General features: G+C 53.6%; 1 protein-coding gene across 11 annotated transcripts in view; it reads left to right on the top strand.

Annotated features, from left to right (window-relative positions):
* The window catches only part of Myo18a (myosin XVIIIA), a 106,370-nt gene that overhangs the window by 72,612 nt on the left and 13,364 nt on the right, over window positions 1-20,394 (top strand). For all 11 annotated transcript variants that reach the window (XM_085829803.1, XM_085829802.1, XM_085829801.1 and 8 more), the window contains 18 exons: window positions 738-847; window positions 4,554-4,619; window positions 8,969-9,097; window positions 9,738-9,881; window positions 10,197-10,286; window positions 10,426-10,545; window positions 10,732-10,843; window positions 11,379-11,506; window positions 11,792-11,946; window positions 13,653-13,776; window positions 13,869-14,069; window positions 14,612-14,722; window positions 15,138-15,242; window positions 15,540-15,686; window positions 16,153-16,266; window positions 17,593-17,709; window positions 18,223-18,306; window positions 18,732-18,869. In XM_085829803.1, the coding sequence (XP_085685929.1) occupies window positions 738-847; window positions 4,554-4,619; window positions 8,969-9,097; window positions 9,738-9,881; window positions 10,197-10,286; window positions 10,426-10,545; window positions 10,732-10,843; window positions 11,379-11,506; window positions 11,792-11,946; window positions 13,653-13,776; window positions 13,869-14,069; window positions 14,612-14,722; window positions 15,138-15,242; window positions 15,540-15,686; window positions 16,153-16,266; window positions 17,593-17,709; window positions 18,223-18,306; window positions 18,732-18,869 (2,195 nt within the window). The remainder of the gene's footprint in view (window positions 1-737; window positions 848-4,553; window positions 4,620-8,968; window positions 9,098-9,737; window positions 9,882-10,196; window positions 10,287-10,425; window positions 10,546-10,731; window positions 10,844-11,378; window positions 11,507-11,791; window positions 11,947-13,652; window positions 13,777-13,868; window positions 14,070-14,611; window positions 14,723-15,137; window positions 15,243-15,539; window positions 15,687-16,152; window positions 16,267-17,592; window positions 17,710-18,222; window positions 18,307-18,731; window positions 18,870-20,394) is intronic.

The raw sequence follows: 20,394 nt of genomic DNA, 5'->3' as shown, positions 1-20,394 counted from the left end.
GTGCATGTGTGTGTATGTGTGTGTATGTGTGTGTATATGTGTGTGCGTGTGCATGTGTGTGTACATGTGTGTGCATGTGTGTATGTGTGTATGTGTGTGTATATGTGTGTGCGTGTGCATGTGTGTGTGTACATGTGTGTGCATGTGTGTGTATGTGTGTATATGTGTGTGTATATGTGTGTGCGTGTGCATGTGTGTGTGTACATGTGTGTGCATGTGTGTGTATGTGTATATGTGTGCGTGTGCGTGTGTGTGCGTACATGTGTGTGCATGTGTGTGTATGTGTGTATATGTGTGTGTATATGTGTGTGCGTGTGCATGTGTGTGTACATGTGTGTGCATGTGTGTGTATGTGTGTATATGTGTGTGTATATGTGTGTGCGTGTGCATGTGTGTATGTACATGTGTGTGCATGTGTGTGTATGTGTGTATATGTGTGTGCGTGTGCATGTGTGTGTGTACATGTGTGTGCATGTGTGTATGTGTGTATATGTGTGTGTATATGTGTGTGCGTGTGCATGTGTGTGTGTACATATATTTACAATGTTGGGAATGAAACCTGGGGCTACATCCATGCTTTACTCTGAGCTAAAGCCTTCATATCCTGTTGTAGACCTGAGGGTCTGTCCTTTCTGGGCCTTCGCTGTCCCCAACCACAACCACCACCATCCTCTCCTCCCCGCCCCGCCTGCCCAATCAAGCTAGGTATTGACATCTGGTTCTGGTTCTCTCTCCAGGTTACCCAGACCACATGGTGTTTTCTGAGTTCCGCCGGCGCTTTGACGTCCTGGCTCCACACCTGACCAAGAAACATGGGCGCAACTACATCGTGGTGGATGAGAAGCGGGTAGGTTTGGGTCTCCGGAATCTTTGCAGTCCTCCTCATTCACTCAGAGCCCTCTGCCCATCTTTCCTAGACACTGCAGGCTGGTTCCTGTTCAAGGTTATCAAGTTCCAGCCAACCATGGCTAGGACAGACACAACACTGTGGCAGCCTGAAGTCAGCTCAGAGCACAGGCTGCAGCACAGATTGGAGAGGAGCCACTGTTGTTGAAGGCCAAAGATTTGGGTGTCTGAGTCTCAGGAAGCCAGACAGTCATACTGAATGAACATGCCAGGGCCTCCCAAGTAGACAATGAGTCTTTGTGCTTGGGTATCCTGCTGATGGCACCTGGGTCCCTTGGCCTCGGCTTCCATTCCTGAAGTAGAAATCTGTCTAGGGCTGGGCAAGCATCCTTCCTAGGAGGAGGCTGAGGTAGCAAGTCTACTTTGGTGCCAGGAACATATGGATCTGTGAGCCTCTTACAATCAAGAACTATCAAGAACAATCAAGAACTGCAGAAGGAGTTTCTTTACCGCTTTACCCTGCCACCTTGCTCTCCAGAGGCAACTCCTCAGGCAGCCAGTATGCTCCCTCTTGTGCACTGGCCTCACGCTTCCAACTTGACTCTGCAAGCACCTCAGTCTTCAGGAGGCTTCAGGGCACGAAAGCCCGGGGAAGGAGAGCCCACGGCATTGCCTCATCTGTCCCTTCATGTTCCACCCGTGCCCTGACTCGCAGACATACACTCATGGAAGCCTCAAAGATTCGTGCAGTCTTGGGTGTGTCAGGGTTCCACCCCGCTCCTCTCACAGGTCCTGACTTCATCCTAGCTCCCCTGTCTCCCTGGAAATGCTGGCCTTCCCAGACTGTCCTTTCTACATGAACATCTCTGATCACGGCATCCTTCTTATAGGTGTCCCCTGCTCAGGACATCTGCTGTTGGACTCGGCGAGACCTTTCTGATCTAGACTCAATCTATTTTCTGTTCTATCACTATTTTTAAAAGTTTACTAGCCAGGCAGTGGTGGTGCATACCTTTAATCCCAGCAGTCAGAGGCAGAGGCAGGTGGAGCTCTGAGTTCAGGGCCAGCCTGGTCGACTTCTGATAGCAGGTTCCAGGATAGCCAGGGCTACACAGAGAAACCCTGTGCGCCTAAGTACCAGAGGCTTTCCGTGGAGATCTCTGGCCAGGCCTGGTGTGAAGCTTCTGGCAAGTGCAGGCAGGGAGGGGAAGTCACTTCTGCTTCTGCTGCAGCGGTCAGCTCCACCTCCGTCTCTGCTGTGATCCACCTCCATATCTGACTGATGGCCACACACCTCTGGGGGGGCGCAGGGGGGCCCTGGGAGGCTGAAGCTATGTGACAGGAGCTGGGGACCCAAGAGGGGAGGTGTGGCCGAACACCTGCTGTCTGTCCCATGCAGGTGGAAGTCACTACCCATCGGGTCTCTGGGTTCCAGACCTTTGCTGAACTGGACACCAGGCTGTCTGTGCACAGCAAATCGCCCCACAAAACCCTGTCTTAATAAAAAAAAAAGAAAGAAAGAAAAGAAAAAATTATTTCATTTCTGCTCAGCCTTACCGCAGAGCCTAACCTACCCAACACTTAGCTTCTGCCACGCTCAGCTCTCCTGAGCTCTCATAACTCTCATATCCCTGCTCGGGAGGAACAGTCCTTGGGTTGTGATCTTCATGTTAGACTCCCAAGGGCCAGAGAAAGAAGCTGTACAATTCTGTAGATGTAAATCCCTACAGGCTTGTGATCTTCCACTTTAGGTGGGCCCTTGGCATGACCTAGTAAGGCTTTGGTGCCCTTCCTTACATGGCTTTAGCACCAAGCTCCTTTGCCTGCCCTGCCGTTCACCCTTTCTCCTCACATCCTCCCCTACCTCGCCTCCCCACATCATCTTCCCCGCAGAACACCTCGACTCTGAAATCAAGGATCCAGCTTCTTCTACGTCTTTATGCTTCTCTCCATCTTCCTGCTCCTTCCTGACCCCTATCCTGCCTTGGTGGAGAGAGGACATTTTTTTGTGCAGTTCTTTCTTCTGCAGCTTAGAGTCCATTCCATCAGGGATCACCATTTATGTCTTGATCTTCAACCTCTCCTAGCTCTTTTGTCTGTTAGAATGGTTCCAGAGGTATCAGACACGGATACAGCCTCTACCTGAAAGGCCCCGTGTCCAGCTCCTAGCTGACTGTCTCAGTGCTCTAACCTGAGGCCGTCCAGGCTTCTCTCCTGCTCTGCTTCCATCTATTCGTCCTCCTTGGTGGCCTGTTCTCCTCTCTGTTCTGGGGCTGCTCTCCTCGTCATCGCAATGTTGCCAAAGCCACTGGACACTTTTCTATTCTCTGTTCCCTGAATTTAAAAACAAAAACAAACGAGGAGGTCAGAAGAGGGCATCAGATCTCCTGGTACTGCAGTTACAGATGATAGTGAGCCACCATGTGGGCACTGGGAATGGAACCCAGGTTCTCTGAAAAAGTAACCACTGCTCTTAACCGCTGAGCCACCTCTTCAGTCCCCCTCACCCCCACCCAAAAAAGATGTGTTTATTGTGTATTGAGAGTTCTGCATGCATGTATGTCTGCAGGCCAGAAGAGGGCACCAGATCTCTCTGTAGATGGTTGTGAGCCACCATGTTGCTGCTGGGAATTGAACTCAGGACTTCTAGAAGAGTAGTCAGTGCTCTTAACCTCTGAGCCATCTCTCCAGTAACACCCCCTCCACCCCGCCCACCCCCCCACGCTTTTTTGGGGTGGGGGAACAGAGTCTCACTAAGTAGTCCTGAGTCTCCTGGAAATCACTATGTAGACCAGGCTACCCTGGAACTCACAGAGACCCATCTGCCTTCAGCTCCCACATGTTTCCTGCTCGCCTTCTCTGCCGTCATGCCTAGCTCACAGTCCCTGCTCTTGGCATGCCCCCTGGAGGCTTCTGCTTCAGCAAAGCCCTCACTCCTCAGACCACCATCGTGGTTCTATTACTCATTCTGCCCCCTCTTCCTGGACAGCCTCATTCACACCCATCACTTCTCTTACCACATATATATTGATGATCTCCGATCAGTGCCACAGGGCAGCGGGACCTCCCTCCTGCACTCCAGGCATACTGCCTGGGATGTCTCTTACCTCAGACTGAGCATGCTCAGACCTCTCATTCTTTTGCCTCTCAAACCTGTTCTTCTTCATATGTCCCATGCCTTAGTGAGTGACCTCTTCAACTCCAACTCTGTCCCTTCCTGAGAAAACTGAATTCCCAGGCACACAGGGCTCCCCACACCTTGATTACTGTGGACTTCTCTTGGAGCACTTAATACCCGCCCACCCCTCACTCTTACAACATATACTCTCTCATCTTGTGATCCCCGCCCGGCCTTTGCTCACGTTGGAAACACTGCTCCAAATGCCCCTTTCTATCTGGTAGTTAGATTCTCAGGCCAAGCTGTACTCCTCTGGGCTCCTACACGCCCCACTCCCCACTGGCTACCACTCCCGACTGGCTGCCATGCCTTTTGCTTTGATGTCTTCCCTCCCACTAGTCTTGCTTTCCAGCAACACAATTTGTTCCTCTTCTAACCACCTCTGGTCCCCAGAGTGGACGTAGTAGCGGACACCATGGAAACCTACCTGAGGGGCTTGTGGAAGAAATGAGGGACAAGGGGTTGGGGGAGCTAAGTGAATGGAGATGACAAGAGCCCGTGCAGGCCTAATGGCAACCTCTCTCCTCAGGCTGTGGAGGAGCTGCTGGAGTCCCTGGACCTGGAAAAGAGCAGCTGCTGTCTGGGCCTGAGCCGGGTAAGTAGCCCACAGCGGGCAGCCAGGTGTTTGCTCCCTGGTGGCCTAGGCAGATGGTGGGGCCTCCTTTCTGTTCTGCTGCTTTATCGGACCTTGAAATCTCCCCGTGTCTTGCTCCCCAGCTCCCTACTGGCCACTCAGGAACTACCTTTTCTTCAGCCAGAAGCCAGGGTGTAGATGTTCTAGTTTCAAACCACTTTCTTGCTGAGATAGCTAACTGATTCAGGACTGTGAAACCTCTGTTGGAACGTGGCTCTGAACTTGGCCTGAGGCCCACCTGGGGAGTGGGAAATAGAAGGGCTGGACTTGAAGGGAGGGGGCTGTGAAGGCCAGAGGTAGTAGGAAGACTGTTCCAGAATGTTACCAGGGTCTGTAAGAGCAAGCAAGGACATGGTGAGCTGGGCTACCACCTGCCCACAGGCCACATTCCTCATCCAAATGGAATGTGTATCATAAGAAGCAGGCACTCCTGACCTTGGGCCTACACTAAAGGCCAGCTGAGCAGGCTTCCTACAGGCAGGGAGCCCTGCCCACTCTCCTCTGGCTGGAAAGCTTGGATAGGAATCGTTCTTAAATGTGCTCTGGGGACTGGCGTGGAGCAACGGCAGGGGCAGCAGAGAGAGTCGCTGATACAGTGTTCTGTTAGCAGAGAGGAAAGGGTCCCTGGTCGCAGGGCCTCTTGCAGTGTGAGGTAGACAGAAGAGACCATGTTCCTTATCTGTCCTCCGTCAGTGTTTCCTGACTCTCTCACTGTGTCTTCTCATCTCAGCCCTTGGCTCTCTCTGCTCCATTGAGTCTTCACAGTCCCTTCTGCCCGTTTGTTGCTTTCTGGTCCTGTTTTTCCTTTCTGTTCATATTGTGTGTTTGTTCCCACCCCTTTGGTGTTATTTATCTGCTCTGGTCTCTGCTTTGTCTATGACATCTGGCTCCCTTCCTTTCTCTCTGGTCACCCTCCACTACATACACACACATAGAGACAGACACACAGAGAAACACACTTACATACACACAGACAGAAAAACAGACACACATACACTTACATACACACACATTCACACACATAGAAGAGACACACAGACATACACACACTCATACACACAGATATACATAAACATACACAGAGACACAGACAGAAAAATACACACACATACACACACTCACACTGAAAGACACAGTCACAGAGACACACACATATACACAAATTCACACTCATACACAGAGATATACACAGACATACACACACTCATACTCAAAGACACATACAGACACAAAGACATAGACAGAGACAGACAGACAGGCAGACAGACAGACAGACAGACACATACACGCATACCTTTTCTGGTGTGTATGTATATCTGTGTGTATGAGACTCAAAGACTGCTAGCTGGGCTGCCTGCAGTCAAAATCATTCCTTCAGCTTTGCAGCAGCTCTCAGGTTAGCTCACACCCAGGTTTCCCAGTGAGCTCCTACCCCTCTAGCCGGCTGGACCGCAGCAGGCTGGTGCTGGGAGTGGCACTCCTCCAAGCCAGTTCCCAGTTTCCCAGACACATCTCAGGCCGGAACAGGTCTGTACAGGTTGCTCTTCTTCTGGCTACATCTTAGAGCCTCAGCTGTCCTGAGTCCTCCCCGGTACCACGCTGAGGCAGGTGAGCCACAGGGGCCTACTGGCACTCAGGGAAAAAGGGCGCAAGGCTGGATGTTTGCTTTGAGACAGGATGCTTTAGCTTGCAGGCTGCACTTAGCACTGGCCAGTGATCAAGGACTGGGTGTCTGTCATAATGCTTCAGTGGAGTGGTTTCATTAGGGGCCACTGGTCCCTGAAAGGTCAGGCTAAGACTTTGGGAGTCCCAGAGCCTCCCGATACTGTAAATCTGCATTAATGTGAACTCAAGGAAGGTGATGATAGAGCCTTCCCCTAATTGTTTTCTCTGTGTGTAAATGTGCGTTCATGCATAAATGCTTGTAGTGGGTGCTAGTGAATAGGGGCCAGGGGTTGAATCTGGTGTCTTTCTCCCTGGTTTCTTGCCTTGTTTGTTGTTGTTATTATTATTATTATCTTTGTTACACGTATTTATTTAGAGAGAGTTGGAGGGTCTGTGGGCACCCATGTGTTAGAGGACAGCTTGTGAAGGTTCATTCTCCTTTCTACCACATTGGACATGGATCTAACTCAGGACCTCGGGTTTGGTGGCAAATGACAAAGTCACTGAGCCACCTCCTTGGGCCCTGTCAGTCTTAAGTTTTTTTGAAACAGGGTTTCTTACTGAGTAGAAAATTCACTGACTAGCTGGGCAGGACAACCAGCACACTCCAGGACCGTCCTCTCTGTGCCCTACCCAGTCCCCAGGACTAGGGTTACAGACAAATGTTACCACACTTGACTTATCTGTGTGCTGGGTGCCTGGACTTAGGTCGTTTTGCTTCTATAGCAGGCATTTAACAGGGCGAGCCATCTCCTTAACTTCACAGACACTGAAGAGATTTGAGGCTTGTGTCTGTAGCCTTTAGAACATTGTTTTTCACTGTGTTTCTGAGCCATCCCAGCCCTCTGTGTGCACGCTCCTTTTCCCTGTTTGTTAACTAAGCATATTTGCTTGGCCTAGGAGCAAACTGGCTATGCTCCCCTTAGAGGCTAGAGTATATATTAATAGAAACTGAGGTATGAGTCAGACTGAAGATGGAATCTCACTTTGCCAACCTGTAGGATTTCGGGACAGTATCAGAAGAATGGAGCTGGTCTTAGAGGATGGGGCTTCTGTGAGGTCACCAGATGCTATGTCCTGACCAGGTTTAGGCTCTTTCCCTCCTTCCCTGAAGGAGACTCTAGGGTGCCTTCCCCTATGAGGACTTGATATCACCTGCATTCTCTTTGATTTCCCAACACCGACCAGCAGAAGGGAATTCTTTTCTCTTTCTTTCTTTAAGACTCATTGCTTGTGTGCACATATGCATGTGGGTGTGTGCTGTATGTATGAAGGTCCACACAGAGGCTAGACGAGAGCATCGGATCCCCTGGAACTAGAGTTAAAAAGTAATTGTGAGCCACCTGAGGTGGGTGCTTCGAACCAAGTCAGGTCTTCCTGAAGAGCAGGTAGTTCTCTCAACTGCTGAGCCACCTCTCCAGCCTGTCTTTCTTTTTAACGATAAATTATATTTGTTAATCATACCATTTATTTACTTGTTCGTTTTGTTTGTTTATGGATGTGTGAATGCCATAGTACATATGTGGTGGTCAGGATAACTTGAGATAGTCCATTCTCTCCATCTGCCGTGTGGGTCTTGGGGATCAAACTCAGGTTGTTTGTTAGGCTTGGCCGCTTAGCCATCTCACTGGCCCTAAGAGGGAGATGTCCTTGTGCTCCGTCCCAGGTGAGGGTGGATGTATACTTAGTGCTCCTTTGCCTTGTCAAGGATGCCAGAGTCACCATCTTCCTGCTCCCTTCACCTCTAAGGCCAGTGCTCAGGGCAGCAGGGGGGGCGGGGCAGAACAGCTGGGTGGAGGGCACCCAGCAGGTTCCCTACACATCTGTCTTCCAGCCCCCAAACCTGTATGACAGGTCCCTTGCTGGGGCCCATTCACACCCACCTCACCAGCTCCCTCATGAGAGTGTGAGACCTGGGGGCCGGGGCGGGGCAGTGACATGAAAGAGGAGGTGGCTGGAATGAAACTGAGCAGGAGGGTGGACAGGCAGCAGCCCCACCCCCACCCCCACCCTGGTCTTTCCCCCACATGCAGGTCTCAGACCTTCCTCTCACACCCAGAAACATCACCTCACTCTTCACCTAATGCCCGGTGGCTGGAGCTGTGCTTGGGTCCTGGCACCTACCATGCCACCCAGCACAGTGACAGGATCACAGATGTAGCTGAAGGGCCTTGTCTAGCCAGCGAAGGCTTCCTGCTCCTTGGCCTGGTGTCTTTTCTCTGTGCTTCTCTTTGAAGTTAGCTTCCACCTGGGCCTGGCCTGGCCCTTCCCCTGCAGCCCTGCCAGAGCACCTCCCCTCCTCTCGGGCAAGTGGATTTTCAGACTGTTCTTTTTTTTTTTTTTTTTTTTTTTTTTTTTGGTTTTTCAAGACAGGGTTTCTCTGTGTAGCCCTGGCTGTCCTGGAACTCACTTTGTAGACCAGGCTGGCCTCGAACTCAGAAATCCGCCTGCCTCTGCCTCCCGAGTGCTGGGATTAAAGGCGTGCGCCACCACGCCCGGCGTTTTTTCAGGCTGTTCTTGAACCAGGGTCCATACTTCCTGGGCTTCTGGTTCCCTGTGACATCTGCCTGACCCCTGGCATCTCATCTTGTCTCTTTGCTGCCCCAGCCTAGTCTCCCTCTTTTACCAGACTGCTTCCCCGACAGGTGTTCTTCCGGGCAGGCACGTTGGCACGGTTGGAAGAACAACGAGACGAGCAAACCAGCAGGCACCTGACCCTGTTCCAGGCGGCCTGCCGGGGCTACCTTGCCCGCCAGCACTTCAAGAAGAGAAAGGTGCTGATCTAGGGATGCCTCGGCCTAGATGGCAGAGTACCTGTGGGAGGGCATGCAGGATACATGTCAGGGAGGCCAAGCAGTTATCTTTATCTGAGAAGGAGGTGGAACCCCCCCCAAGAGCATCGTGCCTGAGCCAGAGTGGGAAGCGAGCTTGAGTGCTGAGCAGTGTGGGCATGTGCCCCAGCCAGGGTACCGTGTTGTGGGAGTGTGGGGGGGAAGCAGGTTCCAGGCAAAGGTGGGCTCTGGTTCATGGGCTGCTCTATGAAGATTAAGGAGCTGTGTCAGCGACTCCTTTTCTTATTAGCAAGTCCATAAAACAGCCAGCACTGCCGCCTCTTGTGTTTCAGCAAGATTAGGTTTTATAGCACAGCTAGGCCAGGGTGCTGGAAATAATCAGGCAGCAAATAAAGCAGATGAAATTATTCCTAATGACAGTGGGACGTGAGCGTCCTGTGTACCACTCCCGGGGCCGCCCACCCTCAGAGGGGTGAGGGAATGTGGGAGCCAAGGTGGGCACGAAAAGGGTCTGGTTCTGGGTCGAGAGTCCTGGGGAGCCCACCCAGGGGCTGTGCGGATGGAGGGAAGTGGCTTGGCCAGGGGAACTCAAAGTCCATTCGTGTGGCAAACTCAATTGCAGATCCAGGACCTGGCCATTCGCTGTGTGCAGAAGAACATCAAGAAGAACAAGGGGGTGAAGGACTGGCCCTGGTGGAAGCTCTTCACCACCGTGCGGCCCCTCATCCAAGTTCAGCTGTCAGAGGAGCAGATCCGAAACAAAGACGTGCGTGACCTCCAGAGCCAGCTGGGTCCCGGGAGGGACTCCATGTATCCGAGGGTCATGCTGGTCTGTCTGGGCTAGGGTGCTCTTAGGATCAGATGGAAGATGGTGTCTTTGATCTATACCCATCAAGCAGAGGTCCCTCTGGAGTGCTGTCTGGGCCCTAGGTAGCTGCTTAGGATAGAATGGCAGGCACCCCATGCTTATGGAGAAGAGTCTAGGCTCAGGAGTGCCGGGAGGCTCTCCTGTGGTGGGTGTGCTTCCCCTCTGTGTCCTCAGGGACAGACCTGGGTCTTCGCCTGCGTTTGCTCCCCGCAGGAGGAGATCCAGCAGCTGCGCAGCAAGCTTGAGAAGGTGGAGAAGGAGAGGAACGAGCTCCGCCTCAGCAGCGACCGGCTGGAGACCCGGGTGAGTCAGTCCAGTCACCAGACAGACTGGTCCACTGGCCCAAAGCGCCCAGCCCTGGCCCATGAGCCCAGGGGGTTCTGGCTGAGTGAGGCTGAGGCAGTCATTTCAACCGGTGACCGCCCCCCTCCCCCAACCCCAGATCTCAGAACTGACATCGGAGCTGACTGATGAACGCAACACGGGAGAGTCCGCCTCCCAGCTGCTGGATGCGGAGACAGCCGAGAGGCTCCGGACCGAGAAGGAGATGAAAGAGCTACAGGTGAGAGCGGGGTGAAAATTGCAGGCTAGTGACCACCACACTCTGCTTCCCCTCCCAAAGCCACTGGGCACCTCTGCTAGCTCGGCATCTCTGTCTGCCTGGGGTAAGAGTGTGGCCTCCAGTTTAGGACACTGGGTGGGACAAGCCAGGGGGGGACTGGCAAGGCTGACAGGCTATCTCCTGCAGACCCAGTATGATGCACTGAAGAAGCAGATGGAGGTGATGGAGATGGAAGTGATGGAGGCCCGGCTCATTCGGGCAGCCGAGATCAATGGGGAGGTGGATGATGATGATGCAGGTACGTGTGGAGTGGAGGAGGGAGGTGGAGGCCTGAATGGCACGCCCTGGTGTCTGCCCATCCCTGGGTAATCACACACCCTGTCTAGCCTTGTCTCCCCTCTCCAAGCTGTTGCAGTACCAAAGAATAGTAAATAGATGAGAAAGTAGAGTTACTCAAACCAGGCATGGGATTACGTGCTTGTAATCCCAGAGGACTGAGTTCAAGGTCATTGACTACCTAATAAACTCAAGGATGGTCTGGGATACATGAGATCTTGTCTCAAAAGCCAACCAGACAAAGACCTCAAAACCAAGATGCCAAGGTGCTGGAAACAAATGGGTTGAACCACTACGGTAATGACAAGGGCTATGGTCCTGGAGGCCTCTAGGGAGAAGATTGCATAGGTGCCCCTGTCACCCGCTCTAGAGTTTCCCCTTGTAGTGGCTCCTTCTAGCCATTGTTCCAGAAACTTCCCTACGTCCTTCTGGCCGTCTTCCCTGCCCCTTCCTGTGGACCCTCAACAACTCAGGAGCTGTCTGCCCCCACCCTGCAGGGGGAGAATGGAGGCTGAAGTATGAGCGAGCTGTTCGGGAGGTAGACTTCACCAAGAAGCGGCTCCAGCAGGAGCTGGAAGACAAGATGGAGGTGGAACAGCAGAGCAGGAGGCAGCTGGAGAGGCGGGTGAGGCTGGCCAGGGAACCGCAGCCTGTGCCCTGAGGCTGGGGCTCAGTGCCACATCTATTGGCAAACAAGCCAGAGGCAGGCAGACCCTGAGAGGAACAGGGAAGTGGTGTGCTAGCCGATCCTGAAGGGGCAGCTAGGAACCACTGTGTGGGTATCACGTCTTGGGTTCCGAAGATGCCCCGGTCTCACCCTGCGCTCTGGTCTCGCCCCACACCCCCTGTCTCCCCCTGTACCCCCGGCCCCTTGGCACCTGCTGACCTTGCACACTTCCTCCTCCTCTAGCTTGGGGACCTGCAAGCAGATAGTGATGAGAGTCAACGGGCACTGCAGCAGCTCAAGAAGAAGTGCCAAAGGCTCACAGCTGAGCTGCAGGACACCAAGCTGCACCTGGAGGGCCAGCAGGTCCGAAACCACGAGCTGGAGAAGAAGCAGAGGAGGTGGGTGGTCCCCCCACTGAGCCCTCAGAGCCTTCGAGCCACAGGACCACCAGCACTTGGCCAAAAGCCTCACCTGCATGGTCATCCATGCTGTGACACGAAACAGTCTCTCTCCTCATCTCCCAGGAGGACATGGGCCGTGTCTACTTGGAAGGCCATTTAGGCTTCTGTTCACATGTGTTCCACTCGAAGTGAGCTTTACCAAGTCCAGAACCACTGGGTCCCGGCCCCTGGCCCTGCCCCCACCCTGCCCTGCCTGAGTTGCTCTCACTTCCCTCCACTACATAACACACTCTCCTGACTAATGTCATTAAACTACCGTGCCACTTCCATCTCATTATGGTAATGGCACAGAGGAGGGGGGCAACCCTCATAGGAGAAAATCCAATCTAAATTAATTTCCCTGGCTGGGGATGGGATGGGGCGCTTTTATTAGCATCGAGAGGAGCCCACACACCCTGGGAACAGTGGGGTGCCCTAGGGAGTGGGAACAGCGCCTGTCTCCTTCTGCCAGCTTCTGTAAAGGCACCTATTACCTTTGTGAAGGGTAACCTCACCCCGTGACCCTGGGAGTGAGAGGGGCAGAGCAGAGCCCCCACTCCTCCCAGTCATGGATTACCTTACATGTCCCCAACTCCCTGTCACGTTGCTTGTGGAACTGCTTCCTGTGACTCTGAGGAGAACAAGGGGGCTCGGAAGGTTGTTCTGTGCCCTCCAGGACAGCTTGGGAGTCCACTTCCCTGATTCTTTAACCCCACTGTGTCCCTTTACCTAAACACTGGCACTCTGAGCAGGAACCCCTCCATCATGAGCACCCCAATAATGGTGCCAGCTTGGCCTAGTTACCATGTCGCTGCACCCCCGCTGGGCGACTTATTAGGTTTCAGCTACCCGGTGTTTTCTTACTTTTCGTCTGCTGTGGGATGGAGAGGGGGCTGTGGAATTTCCACAGGAACCTGATTAGCTATGCAGGGAAGGTGTAAGAGGGATTTTGGCAGCTTATTCCCGGATCTAGAGTCACTGGTGAAAGGACAGGAAGTAGAGGCATGGTGGCGCACGCCTTTAATCCCAACACTTGGGAGGCAGAGGCAGGCGGATTTCTGAGTTCGAGGCCAGTCTGGTCTGCAGAGTGAGTTCCGGGACAGCCGGGGCTACACAGAGAAACCCTGTCTCGAGAAAAAAAAGAAAGAGTGGCCTAGCATGGGGTGCCCTGGTGGTGCCTCTGGTACTGCTGAGGTACATGGTACTGACCAGAGCAGATGTCAGAGGCAGCAGCTGTACCTGCCGTTGCTGAGTTGTATACTGAGTGAGTTGAACACACAGAACGTCATTTCTACTCACCCTGGCTGCTGGCTCTCTGTCTCACCCCGGCACCTTACTTTTGGATCAGTTGGAGAATGTAGAGATTTGTCTCCTGAGGCAAGGGTTGGCCTGCCTCTTTCCCAGACGCAATGTGTGGGACCCTCTTATACCCACTTGATGAAGCATGGAACGTTCAACAGGGCCTCAAGTAGTCTGACCTGCCAGCCCTGGAGTCCAATTCCGTGTCAGCAGGGCCCCAAGTTATAACCGCGTGAGCCGCTCCCCTCATCCACCCCAGCCCTGTCGGTGTCTTGTCCCTGTATATGGCACCACTTCCTGACAGTTGCCGGGTCCTGGAGACCTAGGCTCTGTCCTTCTGATGTGGTCACCGTGCTTTCACACAGGTTCGACAGTGAGCTTTCCCAGGCACACGAGGAGACGCAGCGGGAGAAGCTGCAGAGGGAGAAACTCCAGCGGGAGAAGGACATGCTCCTGGCTGAGGCTTTCAGCTTGAAGCAGCAAATGGAGGTACCAAGGCTAACCCACTTCCTTCTCCATCTCCTCCAAGACCTGGGGACAGCCCAGTGTCAACCTCATTCCCTCTCTCTCTCTCTCTCTAGGAAAAAGACTTGGACATTGCGGGGTTTACCCAGAAGGTGGTTTCCTTGGAGGCTGAGCTTCAGGACATTTCTTCTCAAGAGTCTAAGGATGAGGCTTCTCTGGCCAAGGTCAAGAAGCAGCTCCGGGACTTGGAGGCCAAGGTCAAGGATCAGGAAGAGGAGCTGGATGAGCAGGCTGGGAGTATACAGATGCTGGAGCAGGTACCAGGGGCTGGCCAAGGGAGGGAGGAAGCACAGCAGGAAGTGTCGCCACCCTCACCATTAACACAGGCCAGGGAAGGGCAAGGGCCGCCACATGCATTCATTCATTCAGTCAGTCTCTCAATCACTTGTTCACCTGTTCATACAATGTGTGAGCACTTGGTCTGTGCCAGCCACAGGGTGAAGATAGTTAAGCCATCATAGAGCTTTTTCACAAAATCAGATCCTGGTTGGATCCAGAGAGAAAGGAAAGAGAGGATAATGCAGCCAGAGGGCCAGGAGCCCACAGAGCAGGTGACTGAACAGCCAAGTCAGTTCCGGGGGACCTGCTCAGGGAGGGAAAACTTCGAGTTCATCTCCCCTCCAGCCTCCTCGGAGCCTGGGCCAGGCATTTAGTAAGGAGGCCCACATACTACAATGTCCATGGAGAAGCTGGCTGCCAGGGGCAGAGCAGAGCAGGCAAAGAGAACTGGGGTGGGGTCCGTGCACCTTAGACAGGGCCCTATTGGGAAAGGAACCTTGTCCTGACTCACAACCCACAGGCCAAGCTGCGTCTGGAGATGGAGATGGAGAGAATGAGACAGACGCATTCCAAGGAGATGGAGGGTCGGGATGAGGAGGTGGAAGAGGTCCGGCAGTCATGCCAGAAGAAGGTACTGCATCTCAGCTCCTAGGCTGCTGTACAGACCTGCTCTTTCTCACCGCTTTACAGTGAGGGGCTTTGTTTTTCTGCCTTAGCCCCCTGTAATAGACTGCTATTCTGGACTAGTGAGTCCTCTCTTAGCACTCAGGTCTGACCTGGGCTGTGCCTTTCAGTCTGTAGAAAAGCTTAAAGAACAGCCGCTCCTCACCTGTCATGTCAGCCAGCCTCGCTGAACGGGTCCCCACACTCCCCACTCTGTACGGGGGTCTACAGTGGCTCTGGTGGCTTGTGGCCTGCTGTCCCCATCCAGCAACTGCACCTCGGGTTACCCACACTCATCCCTGCCCCATTGTTCTGGGATGAGATGCTCAACTCTCAGCGTGTATGGGAAGGGACAATGAGCCTCTGTCCCCGTGACTCTGCAGTTAAAACAGATGGAAGTGCAGCTCGAGGAGGAGTATGAAGACAAGCAGAAGGCACTGCGGGAGAAACGGGAGCTGGAGAGCAAGCTCTCCACGCTCAGTGACCAGGTACGTGGGGGCCCCTACAGGTACTGGCTCCACTGACCCAAGACTGGGGGATCCTGAGGGCAGAACGCTGAGGATGGGGCAGTGCTCTGCTGCAGGTACCATATCATGGGGTTGACGAGAGCATCGTCCATCGCCCAGGCCTTTCTCGCTGGGCAGTACAATCCTGTTATACCCAGGACAGCATCCTTGCTCATTTTAGAGGGTGTGAGGATTGATAAAGTTAGCATCCAGCTTGGGAAGGACCCAAGGGAGTCCAATGGTGGAGCTCAGTGCCTTCCCGGGTGGTGTCCCCCCCAGGTGAACCAGCGGGACTTTGAATCAGAGAAGCGGCTACGGAAAGACCTGAAGCGCACCAAAGCGCTGCTGGCAGATGCCCAGATCATGCTGGACCACTTAAAGAACAATGCCCCGAGCAAGAGGGAGATTGCCCAGCTGAAGAACCAGGTACCTTGCCCAGTTGAATCCACTGGTTCCAGGAGTAGCCAGGACACTCATTTGTTCAATTACCTTCTCTATGGCTTGCTGGCTCTTAAGTCCTTGAGAAGGAAGATGTCTGGACAAGCCATTCCAAGCATTCAGGTTCCCTAGGGTCTGTATATGCCCTACAGCATGGTTGCCAGGCCCTAGAGTGGTGTGGAGGGGCCTCGTGCCTACTGGAGGAGAGAACAGTGTATGCACCACAGCACAGCTGTGGCTCTTAGACTGACATTCAAGAAGAAATAAGAGGAGCAAGGATGGGGAGGAGGAGGCAGAGGAGGGCAGGGAGAGGCGGAGGAGTACAGGGAGAGGAGGGAGAGGGCAGGGAGAGTGTCTGAGCCCCTCCTCTCTTGTGAGCCAGTGCCCTGCACAGCCCTTGTGCCCCAGAGCATGGCTGATGTCTCTCCCCTGGGTGGGGGTGGCTTGTGTCCAGCTGGAAGAGTCGGAATTCACCTGCGCAGCAGCTGTAAAGGCACGGAAAGCGATGGAGGTGGAGATGGAAGACCTGCACCTGCAGATTGATGACATCGCCAAAGCCAAGACAGCGGTGAGGGTCAGAGTGCACAGGGCAGGGCCCTGGTGCAGAGGGAGAGTTGGTCCATGACTGTCTTCACCGGACACCAGCCTTTCCCTGCCAGGGATTTCTGCAGGGTAGCACCCTCCTCTCCCACCCGAGTCCTCTGCTTTCTCCCAACCCAAAGCAGAGTCTTAAGAGGAGGGAGAGCTGGCAGAAGAGGGAGCCAGCCAGGGCGCACATCTCCCCGTTTAACCACCTGCCTCTGGGAGCTTGGCCGCAGGCCCTGGAATCATAAATAAAGGCAGCTAATGTGGCTGAGGGATGTAAACAGGTGCCTAGAGATTAGCAGAAGCTCCGATAAGAGGCTGGGATGCTGGGCTTCCTTCCCCTCCCCCTGCCCAGCCCACTGACAAGCCCAAGCGCAGCTAATTAGAGCTTTTATTTAATGCCTCCCTTTTAATTCCCCACCTCTCCCACGGCCCATCCATCCATCGGGCTGTTTTCACTCCTGGGATGTGGCCACCCGTACCTCCTCGGGCCAGGAGTGGGACAGGGGAGGAGGGTAAGCTTAGCTGTTGGCTTCACACACGGCCCCTTAGCTACCCATCCTGCTGCCGAGAGATGCCAATCTCACAGGCTTGATTTATCTTGTGACATTTGTGCTCCTCAGCAGTTTCCAGGTGAGTAATTCGGATTCCTTAATTTTGTTAAAAAAGGCTGTTATAAAATTACCATTTTATTTAAATCTGAGTTAATAAATTTCTTGGCGGAGGCTTCCCCAGCTCCCCACAGCCCAGTAACAAGATGGATAGGGCAAAGAAGGAGCCAACGCAGTCATTTTGGTTTGGAATTACAGGCTAATAGATTCGTTCATTTCCTGAAGCTGCTGGTGCCCGTCTTTTCCCCACCCCACCCCCCAGGTTGGGAGAGCCGGATGACCCAAGAGTGGACCATCCCCAGGGAGAACAAAATCTAAGTCAGGGGGTGTCACCAACTTGACAGGTCCTTCCCTATGGGCTGATGTGGGCAGAGTACATGCCAGTCAGGCTGATATAACTGGACGATGGGTCATTTGTAATAGGCAGAATTTCTACCTTCTCATTAGCCTTGAAAGAATTGCCAGAAAGCAGCTATCAATTAGCTCCTAGAAGCCCCAGGGTCCGCCTGTCCCACACAAACAGCTCTGTCCCTCATCTCACTGCCCAGAACCCACCAGGTAGCTTCTCTGGTTCTAGAACCCACTCCAACATGATCTCCCCAAGGAGAGGCGGGATGGGTGGGACAGGTTTGGACTTGCTGCCCCAGGGCCTGCAGACACAGGCCTGATGCCCTCTGATCTACCCTTGCCCCAACCAGCTGGAGGAGCAACTGAGTCGACTTCAGCGTGAGAAAAACGAGATTCAAAACCGGCTGGAAGAGGATCAGGAGGACATGAATGAGCTGATGAAGAAGCACAAGGCAGCTGTGGCCCAGGTACCCTGACAGGAATGACAACAGAGTGAACATCCTCGGGGCCTGAACCACCTCACAAATCCCTGGCTAGACTCCTCTTCCTCCTCCTCCTTCTCCTCCTCTTTCTCCTCCTCCTTCTCCTCCTCCTCCTCCTATCCTCTTCCTCCTCCTATCCTCTTCTTCCTCTTCCTCTTCTTCCTCCTCCTCCTTCTCCTCTTCTTCCTCCTCCTCTTCCCCCTCCTCCTCTTCCTCTTCCTCCTTCTCCTCTTCCTCCTCCTCTTCCTCCTCTTCTTCCTTTTCCTTTTTTGATATCTGTAACCCTGGCTGGCCTAGAGCTCCCTATGTAGACCTTGTAGACTATGTAGTTCAGGCAGGTCTTGAACTCAGAGATCCACCTGCTTCTGCCTCTGCCCCCACCCCTGGCTCTAGATACATCTTTGGAGAGACTTAGTCTAGGTGCCCTGGCCCTGGCTGGGGAGAGGCTGAATGTCTGACTCGAGGGGACCCTTTCTCACTCTTGCTCTCCTTTTCCAGGCCTCCCGGGACATGGCACAGATGAATGATCTCCAGGCTCAGATTGAAGAGTCCAACAAGGAGAAGCAAGAGCTACAGGAGAAGGTAGGTACCCTGGGTTTCACCGGGAGCGAGAGTTCAGGAATCACTGGGCAGAAGCCCTGCTCTCCCGGTATGGAGGGTGTTTCTCTCTACCACCAGTAAGCCACAGAGCAGTGTGAGCTGGCAGGAAGAGCTAGGCTTGCAGCCATATCTCCATGGTACATGTGTTGGCTTCAGCTGCCTTGCTTCACATTTCTGTCCCCTCTCTGCTCCCTAACATCCTTCTTCCTTTCAGAAGGGCAGTAACAGTGCCAAATGCAGGGGCAGGCGGGGCATGGCTCCCCTTACCCTCCACTGTGTATCTCTCCCTGCCTCGGGTCTTCTAGTCACCATGGTGATGTTGCCTGTCCCAGACTTGGCGCTGCCCCTCCCCATTCTGGACTTACTCTGGACTCATTCCTTTCTCCTCTCACTCCTTCCACCCCTAGCTACAAGCTCTGCAGAGCCAGGTGGAGTTCCTGGAGCAGTCCATGGTGGACAAGTCCCTCGTCAGCAGGCAGGAAGCAAAGATCAGGGAGCTGGAGACACGCCTGGAGTTCGAAAAGACCCAAGTGAAGCGTCTGGAGGTGGGTTCAGCTTCGTGTGCAAGCCAAGCAGAGCTGCCCTAGTGGCTGGAGCCACGCATGCTCCGAAGGGCTGAGCAAGCCAGGGACACTCCTGAGTCCTCTGCCAAGCTGCCGGGCCAGCTGACAGGGTGGGAGCTCCCTTCCCGCCTGCCTGGTCTGCTCTCTGGGCCCCGCAGAGCCTGCCTATTTTATATTCTGTATCCGTGCCTGCTTTCTGCCAAGGGACTCGAGCGGCTTAGCTTTTCGTCTTCATATTTCCCTCTGCCACGAGCTCCCCCTCCTGTCCCCCTCACTCACTCTCTGGTAGGGTCATAAATATGCAGCGGATGGCACCACTGCTCTGAGGGCTGAAGTCTGCTCTGCATCTCATGGCTCGCTCATCTCCCCCCTTCCTTTTTACACCTCCCCTTTCCCTCACTTCTTGCCTCCCTTTCCAACTCTGCTTTTCTTCTTTCTTTTCCTCCATCACTGTCCCAGGTCTCTCTTATTCTCTTCCAATGACTTCATTTCCCTCCTCACCCCCCACCCCGTATTCTCCTTAACACCCCGCTTTTGGTTTGCCTCTTTTCATGCTTGATTCCTCTGCCCCCACAGTGGCTACTTCATACTCTACCCCAGCCCCTTCCTCTTCTGCTCTCCTGTAACCAGCATGCTCCAGCCCTCCCTGTGTGAAAGAGAGCGGCATCAGGACCATGTCCCCGAGTGTTCACCTGTAGCCTAGTCTTGAAGCTCTTTTTCTGAGCTTATGGACATCTGTCCAAGCACCATCAGGCCTGCCTGAGAACGTGTTCAGTGCAGTAGATGGAGAACTTCTCTGTTGCCCCTCCCCCAGCACCCCCCCCCCCCCCGTCAGCAGAGCAGGCAGTAGGAGGGGGTGGAAACAGGTGGGCAGCCAAGGGCATCACCCACCTGGACATGGGAAACCAGAGAGGACTAGAGGGAGCGTTATGCCTTCTTTACTACCCCCAGGACCCCAGGACAGGTGGTGGTGACATTTCAGGCCCCACAACACATACAGAATAGGGTTTGTGCAGCTGCTGGGGACCAGAAAAAGCCATTGGTGGTGAATGAAGGCTCTGCCTCCTGCATCTGTCACCTCAGAGTTCCTTCTACTAAAAAAGGCAATATTGTGGTTTGGACTCCTGAGAGATAAATACAGATGCCCTCGAGTGACCCTGTAGCCCAGGCTGTCACTTTGCAGAGCCAGGCTGGGGTAGATAGTCATTGGGATGACACTGGACACTGACTTGGTTCTCCCTCCCACTCTAACCTCTGCTCCAAATCATTTCCTGCTTAGCATCCTGCTGCTGCCAAGGAGAACACGTTCGTGTTTCTGAAGTAGACAGATTCACGAGGCTGAGAGAGAGAGCTCTGCCTGGGTCTTTTAATCAGACACTCTCAGCAGAACCAGTTACCTCTGAACACTGGCTGTAGCTCTGGGAGCTTCTGGGTTCAATGTCTCTGAAAAAGCCCAGATGACCATGGGGACACTCACATGACAGGCCAGCCTCTGTGTAGAGCTGCC

The sequence above is a fragment of the Mus caroli genome, unplaced genomic scaffold (genome assembly GCF_978045245.1).
Source record: "Mus caroli unplaced genomic scaffold, Mus_caroli_1 scaffold_13, whole genome shotgun sequence".
Lineage (NCBI taxonomy): Eukaryota > Metazoa > Chordata > Mammalia > Rodentia > Muridae > Mus > Mus caroli.
Note: the sequence above shows the minus strand (reverse complement) of the source record. Positions and strands in the feature narration are given on the sequence as shown.